This window comes from Sorex fumeus, unplaced genomic scaffold (genome assembly GCF_029834395.1).
Source record: "Sorex fumeus unplaced genomic scaffold, SorFum_2.1 ptg000013l, whole genome shotgun sequence".
Taxonomy (NCBI): Eukaryota; Metazoa; Chordata; class Mammalia; order Eulipotyphla; family Soricidae; genus Sorex; species Sorex fumeus.
The window spans coordinates 5,626,987-5,651,925 of NW_026606070.1; the positions used below are offsets into that span (position 1 = coordinate 5,626,987).

Consider the following 24,939-nt stretch of genomic DNA (forward strand, 5'->3'; position numbering starts at 1 on the left):
CGCGCGGCGCAGACGGCGGAAGCATGGAGGGCGAGAGCACGTCGGCGGTGCTGTCGGGCTTTGTGCTCGGCGCGCTCGCCTTCCAGCACTTCAACACCGACTCGGACACGGTGAGCCGGGGGCGGGGGCGGGGGGCCGCGTTGGCCGGGGGAGCGGGCCCGCGCGGGCGCCTTCCTCCCGCCGGCGCCGCGTGCCGGCCCGCCAGCCCCGGGGCAGCCGTCGAGCAGCGGTGGCTCCCGGGAGCCCACCCCGGCGCCGCTCGGCTCGGGCGTGCGCGAACGGAGAGTTGGCGGAGCTGCCCCGGTGCCCGCCAACTCCCCAGCTCCTCTGCAGCTCCCCAGCTCTGCACCCCGCGGTTTCCAGCGGGGCAGCTGCTGTGCACGGTGCAAGGAGTTGGACAGATCGAAGGCAGCAGGTGTTGCATGCCCCGCGGCTTAGGGGCATCCTCTTTTGGGCCGGGGTGAGCTTCGGGGATGAAAAGTTTTTGTCGGGTCTGCGATGCTGGTTTGCTTCCGTAGCAGATTAAAGCGAAAAAGGGCTTGGCTAGTTAGCTGGTGTATCCTCCGATGATCAGGTATTGCATTTCAGGCTCTTTCATCACTCCCACCCAGACTCAAAAAATACTTCTGGGTGAGTGAATTCGTGAAGTTGCTTGGGTACTAATGCTTGTTTTCCAAAACTTTCATTTTTAGGAAATTCAGAGCAACGCTCGGAAACATTGAGCCCCAAAAGTAGTGTTAGGGTGAGGGCTTAGTAGACAGTTGCACACAGTGGTTTTTTTTTTTTTTCAGAGGGGAGGATTAGTTTGCAGAAATAAACACCATGATTTTAACAAACCATTGTTTGTCAGTGTTTCTAATGGCAGTACATATGCAGGCATATTTGGTTTTGGGGGGGATCAGAGGGCGGGAACCACACATGCCTGGCTCTGTGCTCAGTAGTCACTCCTCCTGGTGGAGCTTGGGGGACCGTATGGGGTGCTGGGGATTGAACCCGGGTCTTGGCATGATTTTCATTCTGAAAATAAAGATTGTTGTCCTTTCATTTTCAGAGGTATCCAGTGGCTCCCAGAACCGTGCTGTGAGTCCAGAGGTGGTTGTTGGGATGTTCCGTTGCTGGTGGTAGTCCAGTGTGTGGTCCCTTAAAACTGTGTGTGGTCCTCTCAGAGAGAAAGCAACCACGAGTTGATTCTGGCTTTCAGCTTTTTTTGCTTCCAGATAGGTTGAAGTCACAACGTCATTTGCAGTTTTTCCTCTGCTTCTTTTCATATAACTGCCCATGTTCTCCCAATTAAACTGGAAGTGTACCTGTTCTTTCTTTTGTGTACTTGTCACTCGGGAGCACGATTGCATGTACAGGGTGAAAAACTTGGGCTAGATTAGTTGGTTCAGTAACTGAATGGTAGTTCTTTTTGTTTTTATTTTGTTTGGGGGCCACAGCCGGCAGTGCTTAGGTCTCCTTTTGGCAGAGTTCTGGGGATCATATGGGGTGCAGGAATTAAACCCAGGTCTGCCACATGCAGGATAAGCTTCTTAACCACTCTGCTACCTCTCCGGCCCGGTAACTGAATGGGAAGTTTTCACATGTATTTCATGTGTTGCTTATTTTCATTCACACAGGAAGGATTTCTCCTCGGAGAAGTGAAAGGTGAAGCCAAGAATAGCATCACTGATTCCCAAATGGATGATGTTGAAGTCGTTTATACAATTGGTACGTGGTTTATTTTTGTTTCCCTTTTCTTTTTTTTTCAGTTTATGTTGAGAGGGATCAGCTTAAATTTTTAATTGTTAAAAAAAAAATACAGGCGGGGCTGGAGTGATAGCACAGAGGGTAGGCCGTTTGCCTTGCATGCGACCGACCCGGGTTCGATTCCCAGCATCCCATAGGATCCCCTGAGTACCGCCAGGAGCAATTTTTGAGTGCAGAGCCAGGAATAACCCCTGTTTTGGGTCACACCTGGTATCGCCAGGTGTGACCCAAAAAGCAAAAATAGTAATAATAATAAAAAATACAGGGCCAGGTATTAGCAGGAGATCCTTGTATTTGTGAGGACCTGAGTTTGCTGCTGGGGGGGGGGGGGCAGGTGGGAGGGGAGGGAGGATAAAGTTCAGTTGGAAAATTAGATTTTTTTTAAAAATTTATTTGCATGCGGCGGGGGGGGGGGGGGGGTTTGGGCCACACCCAGCAATGCTTGGGGCTCCTGGCTCTACACTCAGGAATTACTCTTGGCGGTGCTTAGGGCACCATATGGGATGCTGGGGTTCGAACCCTGGTCTGCTGTGGGCACGGCTAGCACCCTCCCTGCTGTGCTATCACTCCAGTCCCCTGCTGCTAGGAATCTTAATACATTGTTTAAGTTCTCTATAAACGTTTGCTAATTGTTTTTGTGGCCTTGTTCCACTCCTGCCCGGGCCACCAGGTTGGTCTGGCTCTTCCTATTCATTCATGGCTTTATGATTTATGAACAGTGTGTCGTATCCTCTGTGAGGGTCCCCAAGGCCCGGAAGGCAGAGGGACAAGAAGCTTTATTCATCCTCACTGTACACTGCGCTGTGGGTCAGGGCTTCGAAGCCTCAGCCCAGAATGCAGCAGTGACCAGATTTATACTGTGTAGCTGCATTCCAATAAGTGGGAGAACAGAGCGTCAGTTAAAGCATGCAGGGCTCACTGTGATCCATAGTTACACAGAGTGTTGTACATGTATGAGGGGGAAAGATATGGTTATGGACATAGGATCAGATATGCAGGACATGATTTCTCTTACGTTGCTGGCGGCAGGATGAGGGGGGTCATCATCTTCTAGTGGGGAAGGGGGCACACCCAGCGGTGGTCAGGTCTTACTCCTGGCTCTGCACACAGGGATCACTCATGGGATGCCTGGAATCGAACCCGGGTTGGCCACATCCAAGGCATTACCCGCTCTAGTATTCTCTGGCCATCAGAGCACACTTCCATCATCGAGTCAGTCCAGGTGGCTGCTTGACAAAGGGGTTACCTGGTGAGTACAGATGGGTGCGTGTTATTCTCAGGAATAAACGTTTTAACTCTTGTTGGCCCAGCAGTGTAGAGCGTGAGACTGAAGTTTACCAATTCAATAGCGTTAGTCTCTGTGAGGTAGGGTGTGGCATTCATCTTAACCCAGCTCCGGGAAGGGGTCTCAGATGTCCTGCCTGTTGGTCCCTGCTCAGTTACCAACTTGCCCCCTGCACTCCCAGGGCGGTGATTTTAGATTTAACTGTACATCAAGATAAGGCATTTCTGAAACCAAAAGAATGTTTTCGTAGGGCCAAGGAGAACAAACCTGCCGTTTAAACTTTACTTATCGTCTATAAAGGCAACTGCAAAACGTTTGAAGAATAGATAGTACTAGATCTGTCCTCGCAAATTATTTTTCAGAATGATTAAGCTATCATATTTTGTTTGCCACTTTTTGGGGGGTTGTTGTTTGTTTGTTTTTGCAGTTCCTGGGGTGAAACCTGGGGCCTCACACATACATGTGAAGTATACACTCAGCCGTATCCCAGGCCTCCCTGTCTTTCACTTTAGAATGTTACAAGTGGAAGTATATAGGCATATGAAGGTACTGTGTGTAAACTGAATTTAGACTGACCCAACACTAGAGTGTCCTTTGTGGCAGCCATTCTTGATTTCATGGGTTTTGTTGTTGTTTTTTAACTTAGTAATACACAGCCATAGTACAGCAGGTAGGATGCTTGCCTTGCATGTGGCTGACCTGGCATCACCCCGGGCATCCCAGATGGTCCCCCAAGCCCACCAGGTGTGATGATCCCTGAGCACTGCTGGGTGTGGCCCAAAAATAAACCAACAAAATATCCACCGAAGAGCGCAGTGGGCTGGCGTGCGTCCCTACATGCCGGCTGACTGCCTTGGAGCCCGGTAAGGTATGCTCCCCTGAGCACAGAGCTGGGAGAAGCCCCTCAGGACCAGTGGCATGGCTGGAAAGCCACACAATGCAACAAAACACATATGTGCACGTATTTCATTTACACGAGGAGTATCGTGATACAGAGAGTTCAGTATCTCCCTAGATAGTAGAGTGGAATCCTTTATGGTCCAGCTTGTCATTCTTTCTCACGCTTGTATATTCCCACTGTACGGGTGTGCCATCACTTACTTTCCTGGCTCTGAATGACTGTGTTTTTCTGTTAATCGGAAACAGTATGATGCCAATTTAGTCTAGTGAGAGCAGCAGCCTGGTGCACTCCAAAGCCAAACACTGGCACACAGCGTTTAGCCAAAAGGGGAGACCTTTGGCGTTACCCAGAGCACCTGGCTCTCGTCGCTGCCTGCTCTTTTGCCGCAGGACTTATAAACAGGAAGACGAGGAGTCGCTTGAAACTTAACCATCTCTTAAAACGTAGCACTTGGGTCTTGGAACAAAAGAGGCTAGAAATGTTGAAAGAAAAAAGGAATTTCCGGGACAGGGGGCTACACGCTAACTGTCCGTGCATTTCCTTCACTGAGTGCTTTGCACTGTGTGTCTGGGACCCTGAAAGGTGAGCAGGCAGCTTCTGCTGCTGTCCTTGTGCAGGTGACCTTCAGATTCACCCCTGCAGAGCGCGAGTCCCGCCGGACATCTGGTCGACCCGAGAGGCCTATGGAGAAGAGAGGAGAGGAGAGGGGAGGGGAGGGGAGGGGAGGGGAGGGGAGAGGAGAGGAGAGGTGTTAGATTGTAAGATTCACCCCTGCAGAGCAGTGAGTGAGCAGGTCAGCAGTCCTGGCCCAAGGGGTCGCTTCTTTGGCCATTATGTTTGGCCCACACCCAGTGCTGCGCAGGGCCCATGCGGCGCCTTTCTGCAGTAGTACCTAGTCTTAGTCTCCCCCAGCGCCTAAAACCTTCCATGCGCCACCTCAGCACTGTCCTGAGATGTCGGCACCACTCCTGGTGGCTCTCACTCAGTGAAGCTCAGGGCTGTGCCTGGCTGCCAGGGTAGGACCTGGCCCGGCATGTCCTCCATTTGGTGCTGTCCCCAGCCTGGCCGTAAGGCCTTCAGAGGGGCTGACCGGGAAGAGTCCAGTACCCTTAGCCATGCCACAACTTACCTCATCCACACCTGTATACTTCTGGTCCTCCAATATTTTCTTGTATCATTCAGCAGCATTTTATTGTATTATTGATGGGGGGTGGGGAGGAGGACTCTATCCCTGTGTTTAAATGAAAAGAAAGCAACATTATTTGAGGATCCGCTATATTTGTGGATCTTCTTTCTTTGCTCGAAGGCTGCTTTCTAAGAACCAGCCCTCAAGGGTAGAAGGTGCTGTGTGCTGGACAGCAAAGGGGCTGTCTGTTTCCTCAGGGTTATTTCTGCCAGGGATCGATCTGAGAAAAACTTGTATTTGCCATCAGGTCGGTGTCTAGAATAAAATTTGATGAGAAGACAAAGTATAAGACAAAGAAGCCAGTGGATGCTTAATAATAGAATGAAATTTTACCTGAGAGGGAGATGGGGAAGAGAAACATAATGAGGAAGAGGACTGGGTGTTTTTAAAGCAAAAAAAAAAAAAAAGTATCTTAGTCATTGATAAGTTTTAGAGCCTAGCACAGAGCACATAGCTGACAATAAATACCTGCCATTGAAGCCAAGCATTTTAATTTTTTTCATTCAAGCTTCATACACCCAAGTAGAACTGGAATCCATGTTCAGTGATTATTAAAACTCATTATCGGAGGCCAGAGCAGTAGTATAGCAGAAATGGCGTTTGCCATGCATGCGGTTGACCTGGGTTCGATCCCCGGCATCCCATATGGTCTCCGAACACTGCCAGGAGTGATTCCTGAATGCAGAGCCAGGAGTAGCCCCTGAGCATTGCTTTGTGTGACCCCAAACAACAGCAACCACAGCACCTAAATACCATGTCTAGCTCTCTGGGCAGGATGGGGGCGGGGGTGGGGGGCTGAGTCCAGGCTTTGTCTATATGCCAGGAGAACCGTGTTTCCCCAGCACTACCAAGAGTGACCTGATCCCGGAGCACAGACTCAGGAGTAACCCTTGAGCACCATCGGGGGTTGTCCCAAAGCAAGAACAGCAAATGGGAAAGGAAGTAGAGAATTTTGAAAATGAAGAAATAAGAGAAAGTGTGTGAAGATGATGGTTGCTTTTCCTAGAGATGAAAACATTTGACATTGGACTAAAACTTCTTACAAGCTGGGTGTCTGTTTTGTAGCTGTTGCATCCTTTAGGAAACGACTGTTGTTTGTTTCCATTTCGGTAAAATTAGAGTAAGACTTTTGTTTTTTAATTTTTTTTTAAATTATAACACTGATTGCCCAAATTGCTCGTAATCCAGTTGTTTCAGGCATTAAATGTTCCAGTCACCAGGATGACCTTCCCTCCACCAGTTTCCAACCATCATCCCGCCTACCCCCTTGTAGGCACAAATAAATATGCTTCATATCATTTGTTACAACAGAAAGACAAATGGAATTGTCGAAACTTAGAGCAGTGAGAGTCAGTTTGTTATAACTGTTATAGCTCACATTGATGTTTACTAAAGTCATTATCTGAGGATTTCTGGGGCTGCTTGGTGCTAGCTGAGCCTTCTGTGTTATTTATTTATTTATTTGTTTATTTATTGCTTTTTTGGGGTCACACCCAGCAATGCTCAGGGGTTGCTCCCGGCCCTGCAGTCAGGAATTACTCCTGGCGATGCTAGTTTGGGGGATCGAATGCCAGGGACCAAACCCAGGTTGGCTGTGTGGAAGGCCAACACCCTACCCACTGTACTATCGTTCCAGCCCCGCCTTCTGTGTTACTGTTCAGGCTCATGGAGCTTGGGTTCTTCTCTGCAACTGTCCACCAGGTTTGCTCTGGTCCCCCTGGGCTGACAGCGCTGTAAAATTTGGAGGTCCGGGAGCCATAGATCTGGAATAATTTGCTGGCTTGGCAGTGTGACGAGGTTCAGTTGCGGAGCCGGGCAGGTTCTTGGTTGGAGGGTGTCGGGTGCGGCTAAGGGCTGCTGGGCCTTCAGGCAGAGGGGGAAATCCCCTCCCCACCCCCATTCTGAGAAGGCCCTGGAGCTCTCAGCACTGATCTGCCTGCCTGGGAAGATTCGGTGGCACCGTGTTCTTTAGGAGATGTGGAGCCGGGCCGTTCCTCTGCCAGCAAGGTGGAGGGTGTCAGGAGTAAGGCTTTGGAAACGAATTAAAATCCAGCTTTTTTTGCCATGTTGGGAATGGGAGCCAGGGCCTCACATGTGAAAGGCGTTGGCAACTTCAACCTAACTGGTTTTGCCTTTTTTTTTTTTCAAATGTAGGAATACTGCTCTGTTTCAACTCAATTCAGTCATTGATTAAGCTGATTGAATTGGGCATGAACTCCACCTTTTTTTTTTTTTTTGCTTTTTTGGGGTCACGCCCAGCAGTGTTCAGGAGTTACTCCTGGCTCATGCACTCCAGCCCCTATTTTGCCTTTATTTAAGCCCATTTGGAGGGAATGAAACACAGCATTCAGGCTCTGGGTTTGAGTTTTGTTCTGCCGCCGGTTCAGTTGAGCCCCTTAAATCTGTTGCCTCATCCTTAAAAGAAGGCCCGACGCGTGCATCTGCCTCCTAGACTTGTGAGGGTAACTGTTTGATGTGATGTGACAGGGGTGTTGCTCAACCAGAAACAATGCAGTAGATATGGCAAGCAAAAAAGCGAGGAAGTGAGATTACAAATGTGAATTGCCCAACAGATGTGATTCCAGCAGGAATGTAATCATGACTAAAACTCTTTTTGTTTTTCCAGACATTCAGAAATATATCCCGTGCTATCAGCTTTTTAGGTAAGTAGTAAGAGCACCTGAATGAGTTATTAAAATTAACTCTTTGCAAGTGAAATCATTTTTAAATTTTATTTTTGTTTGGGGGCCACACCCGGCGATGCTCAGGGGCTCTCCTGGCTGTGCCCAGGGAACCTCGTGGCATCCCGGGTTGAACCGCAGCGCCCACATGCAGAGCACAGAGCCCCATGGAGAGCTGCCTCTCTCGAGTGACTTGTCTTCATACTGACAAGCTGTCCAATTACAGTTCTACATGATAGTATCAGCTAGAATGAAAGGGCTTTTAAAAAAAAATCCTGGGGCCAGAGTGATCGTTGTACAGAGGGCAGAGTGCTTGCCTTGCATCAGGCTGACTGGATTTGCTCTCTGGCACTCCACGCCATCCCCAGAACCCCAATAGTGAACCCTGAGTCAGAGCCAAGAGTAAGCCCTGAACACGGCCAGGTGTGACCCCGAAAACAAGGGGAGGGAAAAATCTTTGCAAAATAAACAAAATCCTGAAAATTCACTTCTCGTTTTAGCTCTGTCTCCTTGCTTTTTCCCTGTCATGATGTATGCAAATTTAGTTGGTCTCCTCTGCACTCCCAGGTACTAATTGACCTCGAGCCTTTTGGTGCTCGCACGGGTGACTTTTCTGCCAGACGGAGCAGTCCTGATTACACAGTGCTGGGGCCTTCGCACAGATACCCGCCCTCTGCACACTCTCCCTGGCCACAGGGCACAACATTTGGGCGGTGCTCAGGGCTTCCTCCTGGCTCTGTGCCTGGCGGGCTCGGGGACCATATGGAGTACCCGAGATCAAGCCCAGGTCTGCCGTGGGCAAGGCAATCACCCTACCCTCGGTACTATCGCTCTAGCCCCCATATTTTTTGATCACTAAAATAAATGCATTCTTAAAGGGTGATTGTAGGCCGGAGAATAAAAACAATGTTAAGGTTTGTCTCAATGTCGAAAGTACAGTAAGATTTTCTTTCTCTTGTTTTTGATTTGGGGGCCATACCTGGCAGTGCTCAGGGCTTCCTTTCATTCCATTCCTTCCTTCCACTCAGGAGTTGCTCCTGGCAGTGCTTAGGGGACCATGTGTGGTGTCAGGAGTTGAACCTGGATCTGGCATGCTCCAGGCAAGCTCCCTGCCTGCTGTGCTAGCTCTCCAGCCCCGAGGTACCCTGTGTTTTAAGCGTAGTGGAGGGATACGCAGTGGAGGGATTCGCAGCGGACTCCCCCATCCCGCAGAGCCTCAGGTGGTCACCAGCTGGCCCCCTGCAGTTAAGGTTTGCCAGCCCTGCTCTGATTGCTTCTTGGAGGTTTCCACTGGAACGCACTGAGCTGAGCATTCCTGAAAACTGCCCGTCACGGCCCCAAACTCAATGAAAATGCTCCCCCCGAAGCTATAAAGGCGGCACATGTGGCCTGGGCTATGCATGAGAGTTGGCTCAGACCCAGTCACCGCCGCAGCCATCAGTGCTTGGGGCTGGGGAGATGGATCAGTGGACTGGAGCGCTGCGTGCTTTGCCTTGTTTGTTTGGGGGCTACACCCAGTGATGCTCAGGCGTTACTCCTGGCAGTGCTCGGAACCATATGGGATGCTGGGGATCGAACCCGCAAGGCAAGCGCGCTCCTCATCGTAGCTGCTTTGGGAACTCCTGGAGTTGTCCCCCAAACAGTATCCCTGCCTGCTCAGAGGATATACAGTTACATCCCGCAGAAAGGATGTACACAAATATTATTATTCTCCTCAGAACTGGGGCTCAATTCATGCAAGGAAAGTGCTCTGCCCCGGAGCCACGCCCCATGTCCTAGTTTCCCCCGCAGGCTTCAGGGCTGCCCAGTGTCCCAGGGGATGCAGCTCAGCAGTCGCCCACACTGGAGAGAGAAGGAAAGGCATCAGATCTTGTCGTTAGAATTCTCACATTGGAACAGGGAGAGAAAGTAGAAGGATCTGTTTGATCAGCTAAATATTTTTCTCCTTTTGGCAACACTTTACGTTAGCAAACCCTGCTTTTATTTGACTTGTTTGCCCTTGAAAATTTTGTTTTGTTTTGGGGGGTCACACCCAGTGATGCTCAGGGGCTACTCCTGTCTCTGCACTCAGGAATCACACCTGTTGGTGCTTGGGGGACCATATGGGATGCCAGAGATAGACCTCGGATCAAGGCGGGGTGAGCATCCGTGCCAGGGATTCCTCGGGTCTACCACATACATACAGGTTTAGAATTGCCTTTACACTAGAGATTGCTGCTTCAAGAAATAAAAGAGGACATGAAGTAATTGAGATACATTCCCCTGCTTATGGGAGAATTAACATTATCAAAATGACTATAGTCCCCGAAGCATTATACAGTCCCTATAAGGATATATTTCAAAGAAATAGATCAAACACCCCAGAAATTCATATGGAACAATAACCCCCCATGAATAGCTAAAGGAATCCTTGGGAAATAGATGGGTGGCATCACCTTCTTTAACTTCAAACTACTACAAAGCTGTAGTAATTAAAACAGCATGGTATTGGAAGAAAGACAGACCCGCAGACCAGTGGAATAGATTTGAATATCCTGACACAGATCCCCAGATATTTGATCACTTAATGTTTGATAAAGGAGTAAGAAGCATGAAGTGGAGCAAGGAAAGCCTCTTCAACAGATGGTGCTGGGGAAACTGAGCGGCTACATGCAAAAAAATGAATTCAGACTTCTTTCTAATGCCAGGCATGAAAATCAGATCAAAGTGGATTAAAGACCTCAGTATCAGACCTGAGTCCATAAGGTAAATGGGAAAAAAAATGTAGTCAGACCCCTCCATGACATTGAAGCTAAAGACATCTTCAAAGATGAAACACCTTTGACCAAGCAAGTGGAAGTAAAGATAAACAAATGGAATTACATTAAACTAAGAAGCTTCTGCACCTCAGAAGAAATGGTGACCAAGATACAAAGACAGCCCATGGAATGGGAAAAATTATTTACCCAGTGCCCTACTGACAAAGGGTTAATATCAAATTTATATAAGGCTCAGGTAGAACTTTACAAGAAAAAAATCCAACCTTATCAAAAAATAGAAGAAATGAACAAAAACTTCCTTCAAAGAAGAAATACAAATGGCCAAATGGTATATGAAAGAATGCTCTACATCACTAATCATCAGGGAGATGCAAATCAAAACAGCAGTGAGATATCACGAGGTCATACCACAGAGACTGGCACACATCAAAATGAACAAGAGCAACCAGTGCTGGCACAGATGCAGGGAGAAAGGAGCTCTCCTTCATTGTTGGTGGGAATGCCAACTGGTCCAGCCTTTTGGAAAACAGTATGGTCATTCCTCAAAAAAGCTAGAAATTGAGCCTCCATTTAGCCCAGCAATACCGCTTCTGGGAATATACTTTCGGGACCCAAAAATGCACAGCAGAAATGCCATCTGCACTTCTGTGTTCATTGCAGCACTATTCATAATAGCCCGAATCTGAAAACAACCCGAGTGCCCAAAACAAATGGCTGAGTAAAGAAATTGCTATGTCTACACAATGGAATACGACACAGCCACCAGGGAAAAAAACAAAGTCATGAAATTTGCTTGTCAATGGATGGACATGAAGAGTACCATGCTCAGTGAAACGAGTCCAAAGGAGAGACACAGATTGATTGCACTCATCTTGTGAGATATTAAATAAGTAAATAATATGAGACTAATACCTACGGACAGTGGAATCAGGAGGACTGGTCCATGGATGGAAGCTTAACAGAAGTGGTATTAGAATTGAGAAGGGGTCACTATAACAGTGACAGTTGAAAATGATCACCCTGTACAAGAAGTGAGTGCTGAAAGGAGGTAAAGGGATATTCAGGATAACCTGTCAGTACCTGTACTTCAAACCATAAAGGACAGAGACAGAATGAAGAAAAATGCCTGCCATAGAGGCAGGCTGGGGCAGAGGTGGCGGGAGGGTAACTGGGGACACTGGTGGTGGGAAATGTGCACTGATGAAGCAACAGTGTTGGAACTTCTATGACTGAGACCAAACCATGAGCAACTTTGTAACTTTATATCTCATGGTGATTCAGTGAAGCATTTCAAATAAAAAAGAATTACCTTTTCATGCTCCCTAAGTCTTTGACATTCTAATGATAGAATGAACAGTAACCTAAACTGAAGAAGCTGACAACTCGTAAATGGCTTATTTTCATTTGAGATTTCTTTTTTTCTTTTTTTGATTAACAATGAATTAAATTATTTTTGTGACTTTTTCATTACTCATAAAACATGCCCTTTTGAATGTTATCTTTTTTTTAAAAAAAAAAGTTTTAATAAGTAAAGTGGTCTGCCTGTGTCAGCGTAAAAATACCCATGTAGTTTTTGGTTTTATTTTGGGGAGGGTCACACCTAGTGGTGCGTGAGGTGACACTCTGGGCTCAGCAGTCAAGCGTTACTTCTGGCCGGTGCTTTGGGAACCATTTGGTGCCAGGGATTGAATTTGGTTCTCCCACATGGAAAGCATGCTCTCACCCTTTGAACTCTCTCTCCCCAGCTTAAGTGCCTAAATTTAACAGATTGTTTTAGTTACCAAAGGAAACCACACACACACACACACACACACACACACACACACACACACACAGACACACACACACACACACACACACAGAGACACACACAGAGACACACACATTTTTCTCTTGATGTTAATCCAGTCCTTTTTATTCTTTATAGACCTCATATTTGTGTTTAAAATTCATTTGAAAGATTTCTCGAGAATATCATCTGACAAAAGATTTATGGATTTGGGTTAGGAGTAGCTAAAGTCAAAAGTCCTAGTGAAGAGGCAGGAGAAATAATATAGTGGGTAGGGCACTTGCCTTGCATGCATCTGAGCTGGGCACCACATATGGTCCCCTGAGCACCACCAGGAGTGACCCTTGAGCACAGAGCCAGGAGTAAGCCGTGGGCACTGCAGGCTTGGGGAGATGGCTTAGCGGGATGACAATTCCTCGGTCCCGGTCCTGACACTGTTCAGTCCCTTCACATCCCACCACAGGGGCTGAGATGGCTCCCTAAGAACTGCTGGGTGTGACCCCACCCAAACATAGCTAATGAAATTAATTGGTATTTTTAAATTTGAAATACTTTTAATTTTGACTTTTACAGCTTTTACAATTCTTCTGGTGAAGTAAATGTACAAGCACTGAAGAACATACTATCACGTGCTAAAACGGTATTATCTGACTTCTTTTTGGTACTGTATATGTGATTTTTTAGCTCCTAAAATCCATGCTATTTTCTGACGGAACTTTTACATTTGCCCTTATACTGTCTTACAAAACAGGCAAGAAACATCTCATTCCTTCCAAGTTCAAAAGGCTTACACCGAAAGGGAAACTTGTCATAAAAGCTATTCATATGGGGCGCACGCACGCACGCGCGCGCACACACACACACACACACACACACACACACACACACTTCATCTCGAGCCAGAGAAATAGTACAGAGGTTAAGGTGCTTGCTCGCACACGTCTGGCCCCAGTTTGATTCCAGCACTGCATACGGTCCCCGAACACCACTGGATGTGGCCCCTAAATCAGAAAAGAGAAAGGAAAAACTTTTCATCTTGTTCCTTGACTATTCTTTACAGTGATCTCTTTTTCTTTACACCACTTTCATGTCCCATTTATCCTAGGACTTAAACTGTTATTATTTCATTTGGCTCCCATCACTATATTTTATCGCACCTAATTTGACTTTTCCATAGCACAGTTGGCCTCGTGAAACAGTAAGTGAGGGATGCGAGTGATAGTACAGAGGATAGAATACCTGTTTTTCATGTGGCATTTAGTCCCTGGCATCCCTTATGGCCCCCTGAGCACCACAAGGAGTAATTTCTGAGTGCAGAACAGGAATAACCCCTGAGCACTGGGTGTGGCCCAGAAGCCAAAAACAAACAAACAAAATTGTGGCCCTTCACTGGTGCCAGAGAGACAGTCCCAAGGGTGGGTGCTTATAAGGCATGCTGCCAGCCCAGGTTTGATCCCTGGCATCCCTTATGGTTCCCTGAGTAGCACCATGTGTGACCTCAGAAAACAAAATTATTAAGTAATGAAAATAGATCCCCTGCCCTGCCCCCCCCCCCAAAAAATTTCTGTGTACTCTTTTTTCCTCTTAAAAAGTTAGGTAGCACACCAGTACATTAGTACAGTTGTTAGGGTGTTTGCCTTGCATGTGGCTGACTCAGGTTCAAACCCAAGCCGCCCATATGATCACCCCAGCACTACCAGTTTAATTCCTGAGCGCCAAAGCCGGTAGTAACACCTACATATTGCCGGGTGTAGCCCCAAAACCAGGGGAGAAAAAGGTTTGGAAAAGGAGGTGGAGAGGTAGTACAGTGGGTAGGCCATCTGTCTCGGTTTGATCCCGAGGGTCCCCTGAGCACTGTCAGGAGTTATCCCTGAGCACAGAGCCAGGAATAAGCCCTCAGCACAATTGGGTATGACTCTACCCCAATTTCTATTTTTTTTTTTTGAAAAAGCATAATTGTAAAAAGAATCTTGAGTTCCAATTTAATTTTGGGGCTTTCCCTTAATTGAGGTTTAGTTTATTTACAGTGTTTCTGTATTTAAAAAAAGGGGGGTGGGCTGGAGCAAATAGCACAGCGGGCAGGGCGTTTGCCTTGAATGCAGCCAATCCGGGTTCGATTCCCAGCATCCCATATGGTCCCCTGACCACCACCAGGAGTAATTCCTGAGTGCAGAGCCAGAAGTAACCCCTGAGCATTGCAAAAAATAAAAAGAATAAAAGGTGGGGAGGGGGGTTGTTGTTTGTTTTGTTTACATCTTTTTTCTTTTTTTTCTTGGTGGGGGTGGGTAGGGCTGGCCCCGCCTGGCCTGCTCCTGCCTCCACTCTCAAGGGTCAGCCCACTGTTGCCTGAGGGGTCCCAGATAGTGCTCGGGGGATGATGTGCAGTGCCCGAGAGTCAAAATAGGGAAGCAGCCGCCGCCGTGTGCAAGGCAAGTTTGCTGCCCTCGTACTCTCCTGCCACCAGAAGTGGCTTCGCCTTAAATGCTCAGAAGTCACTTCATTTCTTCAGTTTAATAAGCATAAAACAGTTGCTACAAGTTGGGCAGCTCCGAGCTACTCCTGGCTCGGTGCTCGGGGGATTTGCAGGTGTAGGGTCTTGCTCAGCCTACCCCTCTGCTGGGTCTCCAGCTCTAGAGATGAAGTCCTGGGTACTGCTGGGCGTGGTACTGCTGGGTCCTCCTGGCTCTGTGCTCAGGAATCACTGCTGGGGGGAGGGGGGTACCATCCACTGTGCCGGGGATCAGATCTGGGTCCGCTGCATGCGAGGCAGGAGCCTTAAGCCCTGCTCTGTCTCTCCAGCCTTTAGGCAGCTCTTACTTTGTTTGGGGACCACAAACACAGTAATCCTCAGGGCCTGTTCCTGGCTCTCTGCCACCAAGGGACCACTGTTGGTGGCGCTGGGCATTCAAGCCGGGGTCATCCACATGTGAGGCAAGATTTGAAGATTTGAAGGGCAGATTTCGAATCTTTGAAGACTTGAAGCTAGCAACTCCCATTACAAGTAAATTGAGAGGAAATGAGGAAGTTTTTCTCCCTCATCTTTCTTTAGTGAAGTTAATATAGCTCCGTAACTGGGAGGTAAATAACATGTAGATAGCCTAAATATTCTAAATTATCAAGAAAAGTCGTTTTCTTCAAGGCCTCCATTTTTGTTGCTTAATGATGACAGATAACGCAGTAATTGTAACCACTGGTGTTTTCTTTCAGAATGTAGTTGGTTGGTACAAATTCCGACGTCATTCAGACCAGACCATGACATTTAGAGAAAGATTGCTTCACCAAAATTTGCAGACATTTATTTCAACCCAGGAACTTGTTTTTCTACTGTTAACACCAAGTATTATAACAGAAAGCTGCTCTACTCATCAGCTGGAACATGCCCTATACAGACTTCAGAAAGGGTGAGTATTGCCTAGTCACTCACAGTCTTCAGCTCAAAGGAAAATAAACCCAGGGGTCAGAGAGAAAGTACAGCGGGCAGGGCGCTTGCCTTGCATGTGCCTGACCTGGGCTCAGTCCCCAGCATCCTGTATGGTCCCCCGAGCACTGCCCGGAGTAATTCCTCAGTGCAGAACCAGTAGAGAGCCCTGAGCATCACTGGGTATAGCCAAGAAAAAAAAACAAAAAGAAAAATATACCCCAATATTTTTGTTATACTTTCTGCAGTTACCAACTACTTTCCGGTTATTACTGTATTGGATTATCACAATAAAAAATCTTCTGAAATTAGTCTTTATCAATGCATGAAGTTTTACAGGATACAGTTTCTTTTTTTCTCTCTTTCTCTCTTTTTTTTTGGTGCTTGGGGGTTACTCTTGGTACACAGAGGTCACTCCTAGTATATGTTCGAGGGACCATAGGGGATTCAGGGGATTGAATCTGGGTCTACCCTACCCGCTCTGCATGTCTCCAGCACAGGACCCTGTCACACCTCTTGGAAGTTGCCACACCCACTTGGCCCACTCTGGCTCCTCCCTGGTTCCCTCTCCCCCCATGCCCACAGCTCTGTGGTTTGATTCATGGTTCTCAGCCATTTCCTCTGTGTGTGACTCACACTTGTTTTTTGGAGGCGGGGTGGTGGGGGGGACAGCAGGGACCCCTCCAAGCAGTGCTTAGGCACAGGTGATTTTTCTGCCAGATGGAGCAGCCCTTAACACGCGGTATGGGGCACAATCACCCACCCTCTGCACAGTCTCCCTGACCACAGGGCACAACATTTGGGCGGTACTCAGGGCTTGCTCCTGGCTCTGTGCTCAGGGATCACCCCTGGTGGGTTCATGGCACCCCCAGGGTGCCGGGAATCAAACCTGGGTCAACCACCTCCAAGGCCAGCAGCCTCCCACACTGTTCTGTTGCTCCGGCCCTAATAGTGCACAGCCTTGAAAAGCCTCCAGTCACTTCTTTGAATCTTGGGATTTTGTTTTTAATTTTGTAGGGAAAGAATAATCTGTGCGAATAGATATACATTCGTATCTTTGGCTGTAGCTCTAAGTGTTTCTTTCTTCAGGCTTTTCCACAGGATCCCATTGGTGGTGGCCAACCTGGGCATGTCCGAACAGGTGGGCTATAAGACGGTGTCAGGCTCCTGCGTGTCCGCGGGTTTCCACCGGGCGGTGACGACACACAGGTAAGAGACCACAACCGCCCCAGTCTTGCTCTCGCTCCGCCTTTGACTTGATTTCCCGTCTCAGGGCGGCAGGGCTGAGAGGGAAAGGAGCACCAGGAAAGGGAAAGGAGCACCGGCCCCGCACTCCGGCCGTTCTCTGCATTTGCTTCCTTCTCTCTTTCCTGGTCTTTGCCAGTTTGAAGACACACACAGAGGACTGTTGCATACCCTGAGAATTTAACGTCTTTTCCATCTTAGATGTTAATAACTAGCCTTAAAGTGTTAACTATTGTATTTTCCTCCCCAATGCAGCAATTCAGATGAAAGACATTAATGGCTAGTAAATAAGATCCAAAAATGAGACTTGATGGGGGTGGGCTGGGGCTCTCGAAGCACTCCCTGGTTTATGGGTCAGGCCTGGGTTCAGTTCCTAGCACCACCGAAAGGAAAGAAACCGGCGGAAGACACAGTACATTCCATAGTCAGCGGAGGGAGGGTGATTTGCAGTTTGGGGCCGACAGTGCTGGGGCTGGAACCAGGATCTCCCAGACACAAAAGCCCGCTTGCCAGCCCTTAGAGCTATCTCCCTGGTGCCATAGTTTTCTGTTTTGGTTTTTAATTTTTATTGATTTAATTGAATTTTATTGAATCACTGTGAGATAGTTACAAGCTTTGATATTTGGGTTACAATCACACAATGATCAAACACCCATCCCTCCACCAGTTCACATTCCCCACCGCCAATACCTCCGGTATAGCCCCCTTTTCCCACCCTCCTCCTGCCTCCATGGCAGACATGATTCCCCATACTCTCTCTCTCTCTCTACTTTTGGGCATTGTGGTTTGCAATAGAGACACTGAGAGGTTATCATGTTTGGTACTTCATCTACTTTCTGCACACATCTCCCATCCCGACCGATTCCTCCAGCCATCATTTTCTTGGTGATTCCTTGTCTATTCCAGCTACCTTTTCCCCTTTGCTCATGAGGCAGGCTTCCAGCTATGGTTCCATAGTTTTCAATTTTTTAAGAAACGTTTTGTCTGGGGCTGGAGCGATAGCACAGCGGGTAGGGTGTTTGCCTTGCATGCAGCCAACCTGGGTTCGATTCCCAGCATCCCATATGATTCCCTGAGCTCCACCAGGAATGATTCCTGAGTGCAAAGCCAGGAGTAACCCCTGAGCATCACCGGGTGTGACCCACAAAGAAAAAAAACAAAGAAACGAATTGTCAAAAATAACAGATACTACAGAATATTTGGTAGAGTAAGTTTAATGAAAATGAACTACACTTTATTTTTGTGCTCCCACAGTGCTTAACAATGTTTCGTCGGACCTGAAGGGAAATACAGCGAAGCTGGGGACAGAGAGAGAGTGCAGAGAGGGGCCACTTCCCTTGCACACAGCCAGCCTGGATTTGACCCCTGGCATCTGCTGTGCCACCCCTACCCCCAGCCCCGCCCCCCCAGCACTGCCAGGAGTGATTCTGATCCCTGAGTGCAGACAGGCGTGAGCCCTGTCTGGGTGTGGTTGCACTGGCTCCCGCTGCCCCCCGACACACACATACACAAAGAAAAAATGTAGAGCAGGGAAGGTGCTTGCCTTGCACTTGCTCAAAGCTGTTGGGCTTTGTATGATCCATAATCCCCATGTATAATCCACTGAGCCCTGGCAAGAGTGATCCGTGAATGCAGAGCCAGGGGTAAACCACAAGCACTCTGCTGGCTTTTGTTCAAAACAAACAAATGTTTCTTTGGGGGCCAGAACTGGCAGTTCTCAGAAATTACTCCTGGCGGTACTCAGGGGTATACAGAGTGCCGGAGACTGAACCCAGGTCTGACGAGTACCAGGCCAGTGCCCTGCCCATTGTACTATCACTCCAGTCCAAAACAATGTCTTGGAGCAGTTTCAAACAGCATTTCTTTGATAACTAAGATGCAAATTTAAATTTCCATTTCTCGCAAAGTGGGATGTTTCGTAACCCATGTCTTAATATTTCTTTATCAAAACAGTATGATAAATTTAATGTTGCCCCTCAACCAATGATTTAAGCTTTATTTTTGAATTGGTCCCCAGTACTAAGAAACCTTTCCCCCTTTTCTTTCTTTCTTTCTTTCTTTCTTTCTTTCTTTCATTTATTTATTTATTTTTTTTTTGCGTTTTGGGTCACACCCGGCGATGCTCAGGGGTTACTCCTGGCTCTTCACGAGGGATCACTCACGGCGGTGCTCAGAGGACCATATGGGTTGCTGGGGATGGAACCCAGGCCAGCCCCATGCAGGGCAAGCGCCCCAGCTGCTGTACTAGCTCTCCAGCCCCAGGTTTTTGGTTTGTTTTTGAACGAGAAAACCCAGCAGTGTCGAGGGGCTATTCCTACCTCAGCTCAGACGTCTCTCCTGGTGGTGCTGTTGCCTCGGTCTTCCCCAAGCAAAGCTCACACTCCAGCCCATGACGCGGGTGCTCTGGGCCCGCACCATGAAAATGAGTTACATACCTTCCTCTGAGGCAATGCTTGTTTATTTTTTACAGCTCTGCATTTTTTAAAGAAGATGGATCTTTACAGGAGATACAAAAGATAAATGAAATGTATGCTTCTTTACAAGAAGAATTAAAGGTACGTTAAATGTCACTTAGAAGAACAACTGAAAGTTCATGTCAAAATGATCATGAATCTTTTAGGCGTAAACTGACTTTTGAGTAGACTTGTAGTTTTGTATTAGTTTGCCGTGGGTCTTAGAGCAGACTCTCCGTGGTCTGCGAGATACTGCCTTCACTCAAAACTCGGCAGTGCCACGTGAGATCTTTCTCTTTATAAGACAGAAATCGTGGGTGCCGTAGAGAGCCACAATGAGACCACAGTGAGACCTGAGACTTCTGCTGAGTGACGTGTCCTCTCTCCGTACTTCCTTAGCCAGAGGAGATCGTGGCAATGGGCGGGAAATACTCCTATGGAGGCTAGGAAGGAAAGGGAAGAGTCAGGAACACAGTATCTACTAATTCTCTCTCACTGGCCAATTCAGTTCCCTTGAGAAGTAGACTCGGGGTGGGGTTACACATGCAGGAGACCGTGTGGGCCCCTGGAGCACAAAGGGAAGGAAGCCAGGGGAGCAGGAGATTGGCGCTGCAGCCTGAGAGAGGAATCAGGATGGTCAGCAGGTAGGAAGCACTGGCGGGGCAGCGAGAAGGGCCAGGCTGGTGGGTCACTGAGCAGAGATCTGCACTCCAGAGGGAGGTTGAGAGGTCGGATGCCGTGGCCACCAGACTCACTGAAGGAACACAGAGAAACGGGGCTTGATTTATTTTATAGGCTGCAAAGACTGTACTTTCGAAAATTAGTTATTATTAATGTAAGAATTTTAGAAGATAGAGAAATATCCAGAGTCCTGCTGTAGCATGACCATTTTTGTTTTGCACCTTCTCCACTTTTCCCCCAATGTTTTGACACAGTTGACAGTGATGGGCACATAAGCATTTGGCTCGTGGTTTTAAGGTTTGTTTTTGTTTTTGTTTTTAAGACACCATGATTTACAAAGTAATTCAGAGCTGGGTTTTAAGCATGCCCCAGTTCTAGCCCCAGTCCCACCACCAGGATCAGCTTCCCTCCTCCCCTCGGCCCCTTATCTCAGGCCCCTCCCACACCCCCACACCCCCACACCCCCACACCCCACCCTGTCCTCCCTGCCTCTCTGACAGGCGCATCTTTAAGTTTGGGTGTTGGGGTTTGGCTCCCCTGCTTTCGATGGTGTTGAGTACAGCTCGTAGAGAGCTGTGTACTCCTTTATACCACCAAGGAGTGGTAACTTTTTATAGTTCAGGTAACGTTTTTTTAATTTTATGCATCAGGTAAACAGCTTTCATTTAGCTTCATTGTCTGGTTCTTTCTTATGCCGGGGATCTCGTAGTGTAGTGTAGCAGGACCCTGTTAAAAGGACGGACTCGGGGGGCTGGAACGATAGCACAGCGGGTAGGGTGTTTGCCTTGCACGCAGCCAACATGGCCAACACAGGTTCGATTCCCAGCATCCCATATGGTCCCCCAAGCACCGCCAGGAGCAATTCCTGAGTGCATGAGCCAGGAGTAACCCCTGAGCATCGCCGGGTGTGACCCAAAAAGGAAAAAAAAAAAAAAGGACGGACTCGGTTAGAATAGGGACACACCATAGTTCAGAACTTTGTCTCCCTTATCTTCGTGGGAGAGTTGTATGTGGCCTGGTGAAGCCCTGGCTTTGAGTCCTCATACCTTGTAAAAAAGAAAAAATTAAAATTTACTGATTGACTACATACTAGTATTGTTTGGTTCATTTAATGTGAAGGTTATTAAGGGGTTACTGGTGGCAGTCAGCCGGGCAGACATCCAAAAAGTAAATGAAATCGACTTTTGATGTCACACTAACTTAGAAGTAACGTAAATTTCTATTATTTATATTCTCAAAATGAAACCAGAGTCAAAAGATTCTAGTACTTATTACTGCAGACACATAGGCCAGTCGTATTTCAAATGCAGTTTCTCTCTCAGGAAGGAAAATCTTTCTCATTTTCTTGGCTAACAATAGAACAATTCTCCTTTTCTTTTCTTTTTTCTCTTTTGGCCTGGCTCAGTGCTCAAGGGTTTCTCCAGGTGGTCATGGGGTTCCCTGAGCTGCCGGGGGTCAGATTGGGCCCCACGTGCAGGCATGCACTGCAGTCCTTGAGCTGCGTTCTGGCCCCACATTTTCATTGTAGTTTTTTGTCAGTTTCTTGACGTTACGTTTGCGGTAACTGACTCTCAGAACAGCACTGTTGTTGCTGTCTCTGTGGCAAGGAGTGTGGTTGCGTCTGGGGATCCCGCCTGGGCCCCACACGTGCAAGTCACATGCTCCAACACCACAACCAGCCCCACGGCACTGCATGCCTGTTTCAGTACGAGTTACATGGGGTTTTTTTTTTCCTTAATTTATTATTGAAGAAATAACTGGTAGGATAAAGCTACATGAAAATGGGAAGTTAATATAGCTACTACAAAGCATTTTATGGACTGAGGAGGTTGGTTCTTTTTTTTCGCTTTTTGGGTCACACCTGGCGATGCACAGGGGTTACTCCTGGCTCTGCTTGGGGAACCATATGGGATGCTGGGAATTGAACCTGGGTTGGCCATGTGCAAGGCAAACGCCTTACCCACTGTGCTATTGCTCCAGCCCAAATGAGGTTGGTTCTTGGTGTCAGCATCCTCCCCCACAAAGGAAGGATGTAAAACAAAATAATATAAAATAAAAGCATTTTATTACCTATAGAACACAAGGGATTATTGTTAGTGAATTCCTATAGGAAATGGTGAGATAAAATTATAAAGGCAAATAATATTACACACAGAATTTATATTATTTGTGAACTGAGACCGTTCTCAGCTTAGAATTTTATTCATACCCTTGCATTATTTTATTTTGCAGAGTATATGCATGAAAGTAGAACAAAGTGAGCAAGCAGTGGAGAGACTGCTCAGGGACGTCAACAGATTAAAAGGGGAAGTGAGAAAGAGAAGACAAGCACAGAGTGAAGAAGGTAAAGAGAGTATTTATGCATCACTGCTTTGTGAAAACCTGAATTTAGATGAGGCATCTGGTCAACCTGATGAAGCTGCCCTTCATAAGATTGGAATGTAAAGGTTTTTTTTTTTTTTTCCCAGTTTTTATTGAAACTTATTTAGAAAGACATGAGGGGAAAGAGAGAAGTGTGTACTTACTGGAGAACATGGGTGATGAACTGTTTCCAGAGTGGAAAGCGACAAGGAAGCGAGACAGGTGTTCACGGGAGAGTGGGGCTTGAATAATAAGCTGGAAGTAGTTGTTTAGTTAGTCCTGAAATGACCGTGGTCCCATTGCAGCAGTCCTGTGCTGTTGTGTACCATTGGTATTAAGGACTCTGATAGATTTGGGCCGGAGAGCGGGCAAGTCACATGCCTTGCACACAGCCGACCAGGTTTAGTCCCCAGCACCCTTCTTGGTCCCCCAGCCCTGCCAAAAGTAATCTCTGAGGGGCACAGCAGATAGGGTGTTTGCCTTGGACGCGGCTGACCCGGGTTCAATTCCCAGCATCCCATATGGTCTCCAGAGCACCGCCAGAAGTAACTCCTGAGTGCAAAGCCAGGAGTAACCCCTTTGCATCACTGGGTGTGGCCCAAAAAGAAAAAAAAAAGTAACCCCTGAGCACAGAACTGGGAATAAGCCCAGAGTATGGCCGGGTGTGCTCGATTTTAACAAATTTGATCTTAGAATATCAGCATATAAACTAGAATTAAGGATTATGCATGCCGTTCTTCTTTCGCTAATTGGATGGATGCAATCATGTGGAGTTTCTGATCCTCAGAACTGTTTCTCTGTCCAGGAAAGAAAGCCGTGCAGGACGAGCCCCGGGAGAACGAGTGGCTCTGCCAAGCCCTGCGGACCTTCTTCCCCACCTGCGCGCTTCTGCACTCCTGTGTGGTCTCCCTGCGGGGCCGGCGGCTCTCAGCCAGTGCCTGCACGGCCACCCACCCACTGCCCGTGGCCGACAGCCTGACCCTGATGGTGGAGTGCCCCGACGTCCCCGAGCTGGGCCCCGAGCCCCGGCCGGCCAAGCGGCCAGCCCGAGAGGCCAGCACCCAGTGGCGAGTGAAGAGGAGCCGGCGAGGCCGAGCGAGCCCCCCGGATGCCAGCAGCAGCCCCGAGAGCGACGACGGGGACGGGCAGCCTGGCAGGAGCCGCTACCCGCACTCACCCACCTTCTGAGGCTGGGCAACGGTCACCCCCTCCATCTCTCTGCTGGGCACCGTTATCTGCAGGACTTCTGCGATCCTTTCCAGCACATTTATTACAGAAAGGACTTTTTTTTATAAAACGGATGGTTTTACATTTTACAATCCAAACCTTTTTTTTTTTGTCCCCTTAAAAGCTGAAATGGCTTTTTTACAAAAAAAAAAAGTGTTTGGAATTAAAAGAAATCAGCCTTATTTTTTTACAACAGAAGTCTAAGGTGAATGTGTTTCATTTTTATTGATATCACTAAGATTCCGACTCCCACGGTACTGGAACAGGAATCATCTCTCGGTGCTGAGAGGCCTCTCCTCAGAACAGACCTGAGTGGGTTGGGTGCCTGATACCCAGTGCGCCTGTGAACCATGTTTGGGTTAGCTGTTGGTCAGGGGGCTAGGAAAGGGGACACCCGAGCATCACTGCCACTCTAGCCCTTCCCGCTATTTCCCAAGCCCCAAACAACATACTGTGCAGGGCAGAACTCCATGGGTCAGCAGGCCATGGTCTTCAGCCCCATGTATTAATCCAGTGAGCAGCTAAAGCTGGCTTAGAGACTACCTAGTGACCCTCCTTTCCTTAATGGTGAGGTTTCCGTGAAGTTCTTGTCAAATGAAATCTTTGTTTCACTGAGTGAACAGAAGGCTGAAAACATACACTGACCATTGTCTTTCTCTTTGTTACTTCCGGAGTGAACCTGCTCGTAATGACCTGTGGTATCTGTTATCGTGGGTTCCTTATAAAGCCCACGTAATTCTTGGGATGATTTATGCAGGTCAGTTTCAGCTGGGATTGTTTTACTGTGTTGTACAGAGGAGGGAAACGAGGTCATTGGTCTGAGCCCTGATTTTCTTTCATTTTTGGGTTTGTGTGTGTGTGTCTGTGTTGGGATAGAGGGTGCCCAGCAGTGCTGGGGCTACTGCCAGCTCAGGACTCAGGACCATGCAGCCCCAGGAATTGAATCTGGGGTTCTCCTAGAGCTTGCACTTAACACCCTTGAGATCTCTCTGCATCCCCTGAGCCCTTCGAAATAAAAACAGTCATACAGAAGGTATCACTTAGAACATTGTAATTGAATGCAATCTGGTCAAGAATTGCAGTAGCAACACAGTCTATATGTGTAAATGTCTTCTAAAATGCTTGAGGGTGGTGTAGTTTTTGTTTTTGGTGTGTTTGGTGGAGCTTAAGAGAAACCTGGAACTCCTCACAAGCAAGACTAGTG

The 24,939-nt window shown here is 47.7% G+C and overlaps 1 protein-coding gene across 1 annotated transcript; it reads left to right on the forward strand.

The window, feature by feature from the left end:
* Positions 1-12: 12 nt before the first annotated feature.
* ABRAXAS1 (abraxas 1, BRCA1 A complex subunit) lies at positions 13-23,696 on the forward strand. The gene is made up of 9 exons (XM_056111141.1): positions 13-110; positions 1,620-1,710; positions 7,748-7,784; positions 12,924-12,990; positions 15,558-15,751; positions 16,858-16,977; positions 19,484-19,568; positions 22,380-22,491; positions 23,314-23,696. The coding sequence occupies exons 1-9, from the start codon at positions 24-26 to the stop codon at positions 23,694-23,696; spliced, it is 1,176 nt and encodes a 391-aa protein (XP_055967116.1). The 5' UTR covers positions 13-23.
* Positions 23,697-24,939: the final 1,243 nt, after the last annotated feature.

Coding starts and splice junctions, on each gene's coding strand:
- ABRAXAS1 (XM_056111141.1), top strand. CDS start 24: ATGGAGGGCGAGAGCACGTCGGCGGTGCTGTCGGGCTTTGTGCTCGGC. Junction 1,711..7,747: donor TGAAGTCGTTTATACAATTG/GTACGTGGTTTA, acceptor TTGTTTTTCCAG/ACATTCAGAAATATATCCCG. Junction 16,978..19,483: donor CGGGCGGTGACGACACACAG/GTAAGAGACCAC, acceptor TATTTTTTACAG/CTCTGCATTTTTTAAAGAAG.